Here is a 16,372-nt window from a genome sequence, read left to right as displayed (position 1 = left end):
TCATACAGATATGGAGCAACTCGAGGGTTTAAAATGTGCTTTGAAAAGTCAAAATTGCTTTATTTCCTATTGCTGTAATTCACTGTCTAGACACCTCTGGGATTTGGTTAAATAAGTGAAAGTTTAGTAAGACACAATATTTGGCATTCTATCAATACTGGAGACAAACTGTAAATAACACATTGACAAATTCCCTAAACTCTGTAACATCTGATGCCGCTTCTATTAAAATGTAACTCGGTGGGCCTCGCGCTGAAGGCATGTTTGGTCAGTCCCAGCATGAATGGATCAAAGGTCTACCCTCTCGACATTTGATCAGCCGAGTCTGTATATACTGTGTTTCAAAGCTGCAGACGCTTTTATGTCCTCCCGCACTTTCCCGTGATCATGACCACATATGACGACATCTTGGAGGAGATCGGCCAGTTCGGTCGATGCCAAAAACGAATAGTTGCCCTGTTCTGTTTGGTCTCCATGCCTTTCCCTTGTGCCTACATTGGGATTGTGTTCCAGGGCTTCACCCCCGAACACTGGTGCCGTGACCCGGGCGTCAGTCAGATCGCCGAGCATTGTGCTTGGAGTCTTCAGGACACGCGAAGGGTCACCGTGCCCCTCGTGAACACCTCGGCAGGTGTGGGATACAGTCAGTGTGAGAGATACAACATCGACTGGAACTCCACCGATCTCACCTGTGACCATCCTGAAGGCGACCCCAGCCCGGCCCGACGTTTAGCGTCACCTGTGTCGGCCTGCACGGATGGTTGGGTGTATGACTATGAAGGGAGACATTCTTTTGTCACCGAGGTAAGTGTGTGGATCACAAAACAGATGCTTTTCTTATGCTGATAATTGTGTTTCAAGTAATTGGAAGGAACCGAGTAAGATGTCAATGTTTGATGTGTGTTACAGTTTGATCTAGTGTGTGCGGACGCCTGGTATGTTGACATGTTCCAGGCAGCACTCAATGTGGGTTTTTTGGTGGGAAGCATTGCCATCGGATACCTGGCTGACAAGTAGGACAGGGTTTCACTTTTTTCCCTCTGAATTTAATGTACAAATATGTTGCACAACTCTTTTGGGTTTTTCAGTAATTTATGTTTGGACATATCTTTATACTCTGCCATTGTTTTGTTGAAGCGGTTCGGGAAGCATAAAAGCATAAAAGCATAAAAACCCTCCCTGTGATTGAACAACGAGGTCTATAAATAAATGTTTAAAACGTCCAAATGTAAAAGCCTGCACAAAGCCTGAGCTAATCTCTATTCAACACTTGGATGAATTGAAACCCAGACTGTGTGCCAAGACCAATCGCCATTCCCGTCACTCCCGACACGGTGGATCTGACATCACTCGATGCTTTTGTTTCAGAATGAGAGTAAATTCTTGCATGAAAGCATTCTCATAATAGTGAAAGCTGTTGAGAGAAGATGCTCTCTCATTTGTTAAGCATCTGCTAAATTAATCAATTGTAAAAAAAAGGGAGATTTTTAACATAACATAGATGCATGTTGGTGAGGTCAGACTCTGACCCTGGGTGATGGGTTCTACAGAGGCACAATAGGCGAACTCAATAAAAAAAAGTGCAATTTAGTTTTTTCTCCCATATGGACACAATAGACGAACGAAATTGAATAAGAAATGCTGTCATTTCATTAAGATGAAGAAACTAGAGGAAGGAATGTTTCTTTAAAAGCCATTTTCAATCATAGAAAAATGTTCACCTTCTTTATTTCATGTGAAATCCATGTTTCAAATACTGCATGTCTAAGTGACACTTGTGCTTGTGTCTTTTCTAGAATCGGTAGAATGAAGAGTTTCCTGCTGACCAACTTCTTCATTGCAGTAACAGGAATTCTGGTTGCCACATCCCCCAATTACATCGCCCTGCTGGTGTTCAGAGCTTTATATGGCTTCGGGGTGAAGGGTGGCTGGATGGTTGGATACGTACTAAGTAAAAACATTTCTTTAATTATTAACTCATAGGGATGTAACAATATTATCGATATCGTGTTATCGCAATAGCAAAATTGTCTCAATATTATCGTGGTCACATGACTGTATGAAACGATCTTCCGGGCCTAATATAGAGAATGTAAAAAAAAATTATAGACGTTACCTTTGGCAAGGTCCATCTGGTGCAATTATTTTATTTTATACAAGGGATTTTAAGGTCATTTGACCCATCTCATACTATAATCATAACTGTTGCTTAGAGGTATGAGTTAGAGGATAAAGAAAAGAGGATGCTTAGGGCACGTTTCCAAGTCATCCTTTGTCATTTTAAATACCGCAACAAATACCGTACCGTGGGCTTTCTACCGAGGTATTATCGGACAGTGAGATTTTTATTTTGTTACATCCCTATTAACTCACAATGTGTGTCATGTGTTTCTCTGTCCTGTTGAGAATTTCAGGCTCGTTCATGATCTGAAACACAACCGGGAGAAAAAGCCTCTTTAATGGCTCAGGAGATTTGATTTCTTGTGTTTCATTAAGGTATCAACTTTGTCTCAGATGTTTCTCCTAAAATTTCTTAGGAGAAATAAAAAGAGAACACTAAAGAAGATACATAAAAGAATGTTGGTAACCAAACAATATTTTCCCCCATTAAAAGAATACTTCACCTAAAAATGGTCGCCATTGACCAAACCATAACATTTTTATTCCTACTATGGAAAGTTAATGGTAACCATTTTTGGGTAAAATATTCCTTTTACTTCTGTTATATGGGCGCAAAACCACTGTGACGTTTCTCAAAATATCTTCTTTTGTGTTCCACAGAAGAAAGAGTCATAAACAGGTTTGAAATGAAATGAGGGTGGCTAAATGATGACAGAATTTTATTTCAATATTTTTTTATTTTACGTTTCACATATGCTGGCATCACATTGGCTCTTGTTTTCTTGTGTGTAGTCACAGAGCTGGTGGGAGTGGAGTACAGGAGAACAGTGGGAGTGACCTATCAGATGTTCTTCAGCATCGGCATTTTAGTACTTTCTCTCTTTGCTTACATCATACCAAACTGGCGCTGGCTGCAGGTGGCCTTCACTGTACCTTACATCTTCTTTCTGTCATATTACTGGTGAGACGTGTGCATGGGGACACTTACATTATGTGCAATATATTTGGGGATAGTTCACCCGAAAATGAAAATTCCTTCATCGTGTATTCACTCTCATGTCATTTCAAACCTGTATGATGTCATTTCTTCTGCAGAACACAAAAGAAGATATTTTGAGGAATGTTGGTAACTAAAAAATTCTGGCCCCCATTGACCTCCAATGTATGAGCACAAAATCACAGAGACATTTCTCAAAATATCTTCTATTGTGTTACACACATTTTATTTGTCCCTGTGTAAGCTATAAAAACTGCTCACAATTCTGTAAGTGCCATGAAATTAATTAAAATTGCACTTTTAATTTCAGGTTTATCCCTGAATCACCAAGATGGCTTCTCTCCCAAAACAAAAAAGCCAAAGCATTGGAGATCACACAAGAAATAGCCAAAGAGAACAAAAAGACACTGTCCAAGAATATTGAGGTACGGCATACATTCATATTACTTCTAGCAAACAAAAAATAATAGTGTCATGCATTTAAAAGTCATATGACACGGCTTAAACGAATATTATCGTTTGTTTTAGATGTAATGCAATGTGTGTACACGATTTAAAGTTCAAAAACGCTGTATTTTCCACATACCGTGCATGTTTGTATCTCCTCTTTGCCCCGCCTCTCTGAAACGCCCAGATTTTTTACAAAGCTCATGGCTCTGAAAAGCGAGGTGTGCTATGATTGGCCAGTTCACCAGCGCGTAGTGATTGGTCGAATACTGCAAGCATGTGAGGGAAATGTAACGCCTCTTACCATATTTGGAACATCAGGTTCCTCTTCAATTGTACTGACAGGTACGCCCACCTTACTGGCGTATACATTTGGGCGTTCTTAGTCAAATCATCAATGTGGTTACTCGAGGCGTTTCAGGCAGGTCTGGGTGAGCATTCGCTTTTCGATAAAATGCATCTTTTGTTCCGACGCTGTAATTTTGGCAATTTTACGTGTCTAATACATGCATGGGCAACTTATAACGCACCAAAGACACAGAAAAACACGTATTCGCACCATATGACCCCTTTAACACCTGTATTTTATCCATCAGACTTTACAAGATGACAGTGCAGATTCTTCCTCAACTGCTTCCTTTCTGGACTTGATCAAAACTCCCAACTTAAGAAAATACACCTTCATCTTGAGTTTCAACTGGCACGTCTGATCCTAAACCCACACACATTTTACATGAAATCATGACCATAAATCCACAACCTCTGTTACTCTCACAGGTTCACCAGCGCTGTGGTTTATCAGGGTCTCATTATGAGGTTGGGAATCATTGGAGGAAATGTATATTTAGACTTCCTCATATCTGGAATTGTGGAATTCCCAGCAGCGTTCCTCATTCTTCTCACTATTGAGCGGATCGGCAGACGCCTTCCGTTTGCAGCCGCGAATATCATGTCCGGGGCTGCCTGCTTAATCACGGCATTCATTCCCGACAGTAGGTTGCACTGTTATAAATCAAGTTGACTGTATTTATCACTGATGTCTTTTTTTTTAGAGATGCACCGATATATCGGCCAATAATCAGTATCGGAAAGCAATTATTCAAGCTATTGACTTTGGCATAGACGATGTTCAGGGCCGACACTTGTCAATCAAAAAAGGACAGGAAAATGCTATGATTTTGTGCATGGTATATAGAAAACGTTAAGAAACATCACCAGTTTGATGTTCAATATTAACACTCATTTCATGAATGAATAATTCAGAAAGTTATTAAATGTTAATTTAATCTTTAGAATTGGTATCGGCAAATATCACTTTGAAAAACTAGCTACCGGTATCGGTGGAGAAATTTTAGTATCGGTGCTTTTCTAATATTTAGCTTATTTCACATTTCAAAGCAATTTTATAGACATTTCTTAAGTTCTTGGTGATCCAAACCAAAAGTGACTGATAAGAAAAAACTTTTTTAAGATGTTTAGCCATAGTGATAGGATAAAAACCCTAGAGAACTTGGGAAAGGCTGTCCTCTTCTGACACAGAATGTGCATAATGCCAAATGCTATTGTTGCGTTATAGGGTGCCGCAGGGATGACATATTTTTGTAGGCCAACCCAAAGCTCACACCGGTTTCCTTGACAAAAAGCCAAAAGGATTTTTCTATAGGCTTTAAGATGATCACAGAAATTAAGCTCTGTGATAACAGAAGTTGCTTAGGCCTACATGTTTTGTCCAAGATCATCTTAAGAAATGAAAACAAGGTTTATGCATTTTGAAGCCTGTTAATACAATTGGCAGAAATTATAAGCTAACCTTAACCTACACCACGGTCGCTTGACGTCAACATCACCACCAATTTCGGATCATTTTTAAAGTTTTATTAAAAACATGGTCCTTGATCTCCATCCACATTGCTTGGGAATTGGGCCCAAGTTACATTATTTTGGAAATTTTTAATGCATGATCCAACAACGTCTCAACTGCCTTTTTAGGACACATAAAGAGACGTAAAAATCATAAGTTAGGTATTACTGTTGTGTTTTATGTCGTAGAACAAAACCTGAAATATTGAGCTTGTGTTAACCACCGACCTTATTTCAGGCATTTGAACCAAAAATCCATTACTACGTCATGACTAAAGCACTCTATAATGTATTACATAAGTCAGGTTTTCATTGACAAAATTAAAAGATGCAATCGTGTAATGTTTTATATTATCAAGGCAATGTTTAAACTGTAGGGATAAAGATTAGACCGCAGGGATGGTTAAGACTAAAGTCTACCGTTTTAGAACACAAATTACCCACAGAAATGTCCACTTCACACTTATTTGTCCTGTTTAGTAAATCTGGCCCCTATTCATTTACTCATTTATATTTTATACCCATATTTTAGAATAATAGTAAACTTATTAAAACTGTAGAATAACACAGAGGGACCCTGCTGAAAAAAACAATATCCATCCATCCCATTAAATTCATTGCATTTTTGTGTTTTGGACAGGGTTCTATTTTTTCAGCAGGGAAATTATGGAAGCTGTGTTGTGACCAAATCTAAAATAAATCAAACATTGTTATTTTAGGATCTTGATCTTCACATTGTAATTTAGTTGTAAAAAGCGTTTGAACATGCACAATTAAATTTTTTCTACAAAACTAATGTTAGACATTTAAGCATACACCTATCATAACCTTTTTAGATAATGAAAACATTTCAGCGTGCTAAAACCAGACCGTAAAGTGTCATTATTTCAGTTTACAGGGTGTTTTTTCGCTTTGATCTGCAGGTATGTTCTGGTTTAAAACCATTGTCGCTTGTATCGGTCGTCTGGGCATCACTATGGCTTTTGAAATGGTTGTATTTGTGAACACTGAACTCTATCCCACTGTTATCAGGTGAGTTACCCTTTACTGACCGTGTTTAACCTTCATTCACGGTATATTTTACAGTAGATGATTGTTTTTGGTCAGCAAAGCTATCTCATGTCTTTCCCTGCAGAAATTTGGGTGTATCCGTCTGTTCTACATTATGTGACATTGGAGGGATTGTAGCTCCATTCCTACTTTACCGGCTTGCTGTTATCTGGCTAGAATTGCCACTCATTATATTTGGTACAAACAAGTATTTCCTTCACATCTGTTAAAATCGGAGATGTTCATGTTGATGCGGGTGTTTTCATTTAAGTATCAACTAAGTATTTGATATTTACTCAAAAATGAAAACCAAACCGGTAGGACTTACTTTCTTCTGCAGAACACAAAAGAAGATATTTTTTTAAATATTGCTAAAAAAAATAACACTGACCACCAGTGACTTTTATTGTATGGACACAAAGCCACATTTTGACATTTCTCAAAATATCTGCTTTTGTGTTTTGCAGAAGAAAGAATCATATACAGGTTTGGAATGACATGAGAGTGAAAAAATGAAGTGAACATTTTCTCCATCAGGTGCTCTCGCGTTTGTGGCTGGTGGACTGGTTCTGCTCTTACCTGAAACCAAAGGTATGCCTCTTCCAGAAACCATCGATGACATCGAAAATCCAAAGAGGTGAAGTAATTCTCCCTGCACATAGTAACGTCTGACACACAAAACATTTCCTCATGAGTGCAAATCGTTTCTTAAACAGCAACAAAGAAAACCATCTGAAGAGTCAACAGGTTGAGAATCTGCTGCCGTCTGGTGTGACATCCAACAAAGACGTTACAACCGTCTGATTGTTTACAGCCTTGTAAGACAGAACACAGCAACCTCTGTCACATCATCATTGTTTCTATTAAAATATCACACTATATTTGAGCAACATCAAACAAGTTTCAAACAAGCGGCTCCTCACTCCAGACAAACTCTCACTCCGCAATGCACACATACTTTGGACTGGAACATCATGAGCGCAGGCACGCGGGGTGAAGCTACAAATGATGACGCAAACGAGTCATGTTGCTAAACCTCACCTCTTATCAAAATCAAACTGGTTCTGACCGGAAACAAATATTTGAAAAAACGTATTTTTTAATGATTTAAGCATTATAAAGTTTTAATACACGGCTCGTTGGAATGCTTGATTCTGAATCATTTTGAAAGGATTTTTTTGACAAATTAAATATAAATATATATTTGAATAACACATATGACATTATATTTACAAATGATTAAACCAAATTGCCTGTTCGTGACATTTGAACATCGTTTCTTACCTTAAAGGGGTGATATGGCACGAACACGTGTTTTTCTGTGTTTTTGTTGCCCATGCATGTATTAGACACATAAAATTGCAAAAATGAAAGTGTCGGAACAAAAGATGCATTCTATCTAAAAGCGAATGCTCACCCTGACCTGCCTGAAACGCCTCGTGTAGCCACACCCCCACAAATCTACGTCAGTTCGTGGTATGATTTGACTAAGACCGCCCAAATGTATAGCAAGTAAGGTGGGCGTACCTGTCAGTACAATTGAAGAGGAACCTGATGTTCCAAATATGGTAAGAGGCGTTACATTTCCGTCACACGCTTGCAGTATTCGACCAATCACTACGCACTGGTTAACTTGCCAATCATAGCACACCTCGCTTTTCAGAGCCATGAGCTTCATAAAAAATCTGCGCGTTTCAGAGAGGAGATACAAACATGCACGGTATGTGGAAAATACAGCGTTTTTAAATCCTTAAATCGTGTACACACATTGCATTACATCTAAAACAAACCATAATATTCGTTTCAGCCGTGTCATATCACCCCTTTAAAACTGAAAGTAAACGGCTTTTCCTCGCGGAAGGTCTGCATTCGGTAAAAATTAGCTAAAAAATATTTCAAATTCACATTTAATTTCCAATTTTTTTCTCATGTGGCAAGTAGCCGCGTAATAAGCGGGATAAAGTACAAGCAGCCGGCTGTTATCGCGAAATAAGCCCCTTCAGTGTGATTGATACAAGACGCTCCGCTTCACGTCGGGTCCGGGCTTATTTCTGCCATAACAACCGGCTGCCTGTACATTATCCCTTACATGTTGTATATTTGTATTAGGGCTGTCAAACGATTAATCGCACATACACATACATGTATCATAAATATTTGTATAATATATATACTCATACATGCCAATCAATTTAATTATAAATACATGTTTATTAATATTAATATTTTATACTTTTCCTTAAATGCACGTATGTGTATGTTTTTATGAATGCAAAATTAATATGCACAGTACACAGATATTAAAAGTAATAACTCCCTATCAAGGCTATGTCTGTTTAAATGATCATGAACTTGAAAACATTTTTCTTTGTTCTATTCTGTCACTCTGGTTTGAAACTTACTGGTTAAAAAACATGTTTTACTGTCCATGTGAAAAGTTTGTAGTGAAACACAAATAAAGAGACTTTCTTTAAACATTTTTTACCTTTCCTTTAATGTAGGAAAACCATTAGGAATTGAATTAATTACATTTCAAGTTAATTTGTGAGCTATAATAAAACTGGGGACAGCCAAAATTTAGACTATGTAAGAAATACAGTGTAACCGTGTAGACTGACGTAAGCCATTTCACAAACGGTTAGCAAAACTTTAAAACAGCTTTCGATACTTTAATTCTTACACATTTTAATTCAATCGCACAATATGTGCTTGTATTTAAGGTGAACCTTTATTAGTTTTCTTTCATGCTTTTTTCAATCCAATCGATAAATTTAGAGACGCGGACGTACACCCCAGGTTTCATGGCATTAGCACAGCCCAGACCCCACGATGTCACTCCTTGAAGAACAAACTTGTTCTGTGAGTAGCAGACGAGAGGACCACCGCTGTCACCCTGAATGAGTAAAAAAGGAAATGCTCACATATAGTCACTCATTCAGGCTCAAACTCATGAAACTCAATGAAATGATTTTTAATCTACTGAATGTGCATATCATTTATGGGTCGCTGTGTAAACAGATCTGTGGAACTTAGATTTTAGTGCTTTCTGACCTGACAACTGTCCGTTCCACCCTCTATGTTTCCAGCACACATTTCGTGGTCCTTTACGCGGCCGCTCAAAAATGAGGGACGGTTGCAGATTTTATTCTCAATCACTGGGAAACCTGTTTCTTTTAGGGTTCCATCCCCGCCAGTTCCTAGAAAACAAAATCATTTTTGTCACCATTTCCACGGCATCCCACTGTCTTTTTTTGGATTTTCTTTTTCAAGCTTGACAACCTCTAGTCCCCTTTGTTTTTATTAATGTATGTTTTTTTATTCTTTTTATTGTTTGGAAGAGAACAATGCAAAGGGTCAAAATTCGTTTGTCTTCTGGAACAACATAGAGGTGAGTGAATAATGACGGAATTTTATTTTGGTTGCATGATTTCTTTTGGTGTCTTAAGTGAAAAAACTGAAAAATATTACTTATATTTAACAATAAATTCTTGTTGAATTCACCTACCCTGTGTCTCTCCCCAGCCTGTCACATAGCATTCTGTACCACTTGGTACAACGTAGTCCTTTTCTGGTAGACAAGCAGGTGATACCTTATCATTTATTACTGCAGGCCTAAATTAAAAACACTTCATTGTAAGTTTCTTTATGTCAGTAAAAATAAATTATATGTACGTGAATATCGATAAGACCGCAACTACGAATGTTGGAATTTCATTTTGTTTTACACAGAACAGATTTGGGAAGTGTATTTTCTGCTGTTAAAACAAAAAGCAAAAATTCTGCCATTATTTACATGCCTTCTTGTCATTTCAAACCTGTATGACTTTCTTCTGCATAACACAAAAGAAGATATTTTGAAGAATGTTGGTAACAGAAAACCGTTGGTCCCAATTGACTTGCATTGGTTTTGTGTACATACAATTGGTTACCGACATTTTTCAAAATATCTTCTTTTGTTTTGCAGAAGAAAGAAAATCAAACCGGTTTAAAATGAAAATAGAGTAAATGATCACAGAATTTTCATTTGAAGGTGAACGATTCCTTTAACGTGTGCTAGGCTTGGAGAAACTATGTTTAGCATCCAATACATTTTTTGATCTTTAAGTCACCTGTATCTCATATTTATCAATAATTTTATTTTATTTGAACTGACCACACTACTGTTACAGACCAACAGACAAAAGTGAATTTTCTGACCTGTCTAACTTAAGAAGAGCAATGTCAGTTCCAGGTGGTCCCATAACAATCTTAGAAACATCTCGCTCCTGTTTGGATGGCTCATTCGCACGTTCTGTGTGGATTCCAAGGAAGATCTTGTAAGCCGATGGCCTCTTAGACCTGTATGATGGTAGGTATATGTTTAGAAATGTGCTTTTAAAGCTGGTTTCCCAAACCTTTACCTTCTCAAATGATCAAATCATTATTGTAAAAACACCACTCACCTCTCAAGGCAATGGGCTGCGGTTAGAACCCACTGTGCATCAATCAGAGTTCCACCACAGAAATGAATTTTTCCAGTACTGTGATGGAAATTTATAGTTATTAACTGTTAAAATGTCTAATCTGTGGCAAAATGTATCCAACGAAAATCCCCATATAGTCGAAATGGTAGTTTTTTGTATTTGGTAGCCATAAGGATATCTTTAAGCTAGTGCGCTCCAAAACTGACAAAATTTGCATTTAGATAATATAAGCATTTAGTCCATCCTGGCCTAACTTACTGTTTAGTGGAAATTACATCAATGAACCAAGCTCTGAGCTGTCGTATCATTAGATTATGTAACAGTGCTGAGCACAGAGACACAGGTTGGAAGTTCTTGTGTACCTGGTTCGAAGACTGATCTGCCAAGGCCAAGAGTGTGGTTTGGAAACACATCCCCCAACGATTCGCCCAAAGCAACGTTTAGGTTTTGTAGCTGGTTGTCCACATTTCAGACTCTCTGATTGGATAGAAATGCACAGGCCGTGTATCTTGCGTAACAAGTCATATGATATTTAAAGAAAACATTCACCCAGAAATGAAAATGTTGTCATTACATTATTACACCATCTCATATTGTTCAAACCCTGATGGCATGTTTTTCAGAAGGAAGAATTCATTTAAGCTAAGAACACGCACCAGAAAAATGTAAAATAAGTCTAATAAGAACGCCAACTGGTGTTGGATGACATTTTTGGATGAACTAACCCTTTAAAACCAGATAACAACAATAGGGCATAATCATTTGGGAATTTCTATCAATTTCCAAACATTTTCAAGAGAAAAGAGAATATGATGTATTCTCACCACAGTCTGGGATCTGACAGTGTTCCCACTTCTGATTTCGATCTGTTGTATAGCACCAAGGTCCATTCACGTCATTATCTGGGTTTCGGCATTGCTAACAAGTAACAATTAAAGCCATGTTAAACATTTCCTTTACAATCCTTCAGATCCTAAATTCTGCATAAACCTACATTCGACTCCAGGCCCCTGTCTGGATGTGTCTCAGGGGTAAAACTGGCATGTTGATGAGGGGTCATTGAACTCCATGCTTGGCAGGTCACTCCCATCATGGTTGTAGATGTAGGACCCCGGTAATCTGCTCCATTGCCAACTTTACAATCTAAAAAAAAACACGCTGTGTCATAACGTCTCTTGGACAACAAGACTGTAGTATTTTTTATGTTTTTAGGCTTGTATGTAGATAAACCTCTTGAAGTAGCGGATTGGTCGGTCGCAGGAGCCGCAGCTGGAGATGGTTTGGTAGGAGGCTCCCGTTGTGGAGTCTGAGGCGGTTCAGGTTTGCTGTCACAACGCTCGATTTTGCAAAACTCCCACCGAACCGAGGGGTCATTGGTGTAGCACCATGGAGCTCGGTCACTATCTGGGTTCCTGCACAGGTTCCTCCTCAGATCTCTGCATCAGTGGAACAAAATTTTTTTTGGCGTAGTCTTTCGATACCACCATAAACTGTAAACAATAAACTGTGCCACAGTAAATGATTCTGTATGTGTATGTGTGACTGTTCTTACGCTTTGGGGAAGTTCTGAGGTGTTTTGGAATGTTTATGAGGTTCCATGGATGTCCAGAACTGGCATTTCTTTCCACTGATTGTCTCGGACATGACACCACGGTATGAGCTTCCATCACCTTCATAACATTCCTCTCCTTCAGGAATGATTGGATCTTCTGGGAATCACACATTGCGTTATATAATAGCTGCACATAATAAATAACAGGGAAAGGAAATCCGAATCTCTATATTTCGTCAGTCATGGATACAGACCAGGTTTAGGTTGATCTCCACAAACGGGCACACTGCAGTATTCCCAGCGGGTCTCAGGGTCTGCGGTGTAACACCAGGGACTTCTCTCATTATCAGGGTTCCTGCAGTAGTTCTCCTCAAGACCTCTGAAATGATTCTTGAATTAACGGACTCAATAATGAAAATACCGTGATCAATTTGATCATTTAATTGACAAATTTGGTGATTCAAAAATGGGATGTTTGGGACGTAGGAATGCCGTAAAAAAACGATTACACGCGTGATTGTCAAAACATTTGTTGACATTTTATTACTTTCAGTTTTAGGTGAACTGTCCCTTTAAATTTTGAGCACATGGGAGATCTTGTCAAAACCAGAAAATTAAAGAAAGAAAAAAAGTTTCTCCATTAGAATTTATTGTTAAATATTGTTATTTTAATAGGCTAACCACAACAAATAAACATATTTTTAAAGCCACAAAGTTACTTAATTATTTCTTTGACAAGTTAATTAACGCTAACTTTAGTCAGCCATTCAAATTTCAAATCCACTAGATTAAAAACGACGGTGGCGTTTCACACGTATATATTTTATAATTATATATAAATAAAAACTAAGTCGTTTATTTGGCATTTCTTTGACACGGTACATGGACTGGTTTTGCTAAAATGTGGATATTCAAATGTCTAAAATATAGCTCTATTATTTCAAACGTCTGTGTTTTACAGAAAACAGCAACACGGTAAGCATTTTGGACGACGTGAAGGGTTGGTAAATAATGACAACGTTGTCAATTTGTGTATATTTCATCTCTCTGCTGTTGATCAATAACGTCCATTTAACCCAGTTTATCAAGACTGTCACATGGATGCTTAGCTTACTTGCATGGGTACTTGTCTGGAGTTCTACCATGCTTGTGAGGAGTTTGAGATTTCCAGCTCTGGCAGGCTTTCCCTGATATGGTCACAGAAATGGTGCCCCTGTACGAGCTTCCATCTCCGGTAGCACAGGTGAGCTCCGGCACAATTGTGGGTGGTTCAGTTGCTAAAATGTAAAATGAGATTGGTTGGGTGTCAAATGATTTGTTTATCAACAACTGAGTGTCTCCGTGATGACGCTTACTGCATCGTGGAATAGAGCAGGGTTCCCAACGTTTGTCTGGATTGGTGGTAAAGCACCAGGGTTTGGGCTCTCCATCAGGGTTTCTGCAATAGTTCTCCACCAAGTACTTCTCAGGAAGACTTCAAAACACACACACCATATTGAAAATGTCTACTTGTACAGAGGGGACAATGTCTCGTACGTGTTTTGAAAAGTCTAATGTTCTCACGCTGAAGGGATGTAGCCATGGTTGTGTGGCGTCTGAGAGTCCCAGCGTTGGCAGGTGTATCCACTCTCGGTGGTGGAGATCTTGCCCCTGTAGTTTTCTCCACTGCACTGCATGCATTCCTCTGCAGATATTCAAGAGTAAATTTAAGAGTGTGATAGTCCTCCATTGAAGTGACAAAAAGTTGTGAAAATGAGCTGCTGGATGTACCTGTGCAATCTTGGATATCACAGTTTTCCCATCTTTTCTCAGGATCTGTGGTGTAGCACCAGGGACCTCCTTTGTCTCCATCTGGGTTACGGCAAAAGTTGGACTCCAGGTCAGTTTTTGGGTGTGTCTTCGGCGTTATGCTGCAAGATAAATTACGGTACAGGTTAATGTGTTGTTTCTGTATTTTCTAAAGCTTCTTTATTTTTCTACAGAGTTAAAAACTCAAAAAAGGACATCAGGACATACTTTGGCTTATGGGGGAACGTTCCCTCCCATCGCTGACACAATATTCCTGTTTTTGTCTTGGATTTTGTCCCTCTGTAGTCGGTGCCAAGTCCATTGACACATTCCTGTAAGTACTCTGGGTGAAGAACAGAACACATGATTTCAAAAACTCATTGTAAAACGATATAATCTTATTTAATTTCAATATAACACCTTTTTAAACACCAGAAAATGTCATCTAAATTATGATTATATTTTTACATTTTTTGAATTAATATATTTTCTATTATAGTGCTATTTCAGTTAAAAATGACATATTTCGAATGTGGAACTTGTCACGTTTGTTACATATTCTCATAACAGTTACCAAGCAGTTGACAAACATACTGAATGCCTGATATGCCAGTGTCCATACTGTAGAGACATACATACTAAAACAAACGTAATTTTACACAGTACTTGATCTTTCCTCATCGGACGATAGATTTTTAGATAATCCTCAGTACTTTGTTTACTGACATAGGCCAAACTACACTTTGACAAATATAGGAAGGTTATATATTAACTCGGGATGTTAACATAGCTTGTCCATTCTTAAATAAATTCTTATGTGCTTTAATCACATTTTAACAGAAGTATTGCATGTTGAAAAGATATTGTGGAGACTTTGAAATCTGAAAGGTCTTGCAATTACGTAAATCATGAATGGGGTATGAAATCATACCTTTTTTCTCATATAGTGTAGTGCTCATTCTTCGCAGTAGTTGGTCAGTCTTAGAGTTGGCAGGTAACGTTACACAATCCTGATCCTTCTCAATATAGTAAAAGGACCTTCAATACACAAAAATGTGCTCAGCATTTCAATATCAGACTAGATCTAGATCAGACCAGTCTACACTAGTTGACGTGAAAGAGCTGCAATTGATAATACATATTCAACTGTATTAGATGTGGTATAAACTGCACCTGCATGTAAAAGAAGTCTCTTTGTCACACTTGACGGCACATTCTTCCACTGTTTTCGCAGTGTACAGTGCTTTGGTGATTTTTACTATCCAAGCCCCATCTGTTTTAATATACGCTTCTAGAGCATCTGTAGATTGCAAAAAGAGCATGTGTTTAAAGAAGCTCTAGAAGGTTAACTTTGAACAAAGTTGTGCATCTTTTACCATTTCTCTGGACAGCCTCAAACAAAAAAATATATGTTAAGGTCACGAGAAAGCAAAACTGATTAAACTAAGTAAAACAATGCAGAACTATCCCAAACAAAAGCCATTTACTAGGACCTACAGAGAGATTTCTCAAATAGAAAAACGAGTATAATTCAATATAGAGAAAACTGATTTTGTTTTGTTCTGTGTGCCGTTACCTGTACTTTCGGTGCGGGCTCTTAGGACACCTGAAGGTAACAAAATTCATCAGATTGGACATCCAGACAAAATGATTGTCTCTTTTATTCTATTGACTTTAAAGGTCATATAAATAAAACGCTTTCAGGAAAGACAGTTTAGAGGCTTACCTGAGAAGAGGAAAAGACAAAATAAAAGACCTGCCTTTCGAACCCCCATGTTGGAGCTTTGACAAGCAAACTGAGCACAGAGCTTCTGAATGTGAGTACAACAAACATCCCCGTTCAGTCAGTCATCTATCAATCATTATCCTAACAAGGACATGGACCAGGTCATATTAGGTTTGTCAATCAATTCTGAACCCACCATTAAGGTTTGTGACCTCACCGATTTACCGTAATTTTGGTATGTCATCAGATTCCCTTCACATGAAAATGTTTATTGTTCTAAAATTGCATTAAAGAAGGAAAACTGAAAAAGGGATGGTGTGAAATCTTTGTTACTTTAAAATGAATGTAAAGGGCAACAATATTTTTCT

The 16,372-nt window shown here is 38.1% G+C and overlaps 2 protein-coding genes across 2 annotated transcripts; one reads left to right on the top strand and one right to left on the bottom strand.

The window, feature by feature from the left end:
* The first annotated feature begins 387 nt into the window (after positions 1-387).
* Positions 388-7,592, top strand: slc22a2 (solute carrier family 22 member 2). The gene is made up of 11 exons (XM_057353455.1): positions 388-804; positions 910-1,013; positions 1,797-1,951; positions 2,914-3,082; positions 3,429-3,543; positions 4,162-4,265; positions 4,343-4,557; positions 6,349-6,457; positions 6,561-6,673; positions 7,013-7,112; positions 7,192-7,592. The coding sequence occupies exons 1-11, from the start codon at positions 388-390 to the stop codon at positions 7,277-7,279; spliced, it is 1,689 nt and encodes a 562-aa protein (XP_057209438.1). The 3' UTR covers positions 7,280-7,592.
* Positions 7,593-9,030: 1,438 nt separating this feature from the next.
* Positions 9,031-16,053, bottom strand: plg (plasminogen). The gene is made up of 20 exons (XM_057353724.1): positions 16,005-16,053; positions 15,855-15,884; positions 15,452-15,578; positions 15,210-15,316; positions 14,507-14,621; positions 14,261-14,400; positions 14,054-14,174; positions 13,846-13,964; positions 13,605-13,767; positions 12,745-12,869; positions 12,491-12,647; positions 12,169-12,374; positions 11,933-12,081; positions 11,763-11,856; positions 11,301-11,415; positions 10,918-10,995; positions 10,673-10,813; positions 9,981-10,087; positions 9,527-9,672; positions 9,031-9,368 (listed from the first exon to the last, which is right to left on the bottom strand). Exons 1-20 carry the CDS (start codon positions 16,051-16,053, stop codon positions 9,207-9,209), a joined length of 2,451 nt encoding a protein of 816 aa, XP_057209707.1. The 3' UTR covers positions 9,031-9,206.
* Positions 16,054-16,372: the final 319 nt, after the last annotated feature.

This window comes from Triplophysa rosa, linkage group LG15, assembly GCF_024868665.1.
Source record: "Triplophysa rosa linkage group LG15, Trosa_1v2, whole genome shotgun sequence".
Classification (NCBI taxonomy): Eukaryota; Metazoa; Chordata; class Actinopteri; order Cypriniformes; family Nemacheilidae; genus Triplophysa; species Triplophysa rosa.
This window is presented reverse-complemented; position numbering and strand designations above follow the sequence as displayed.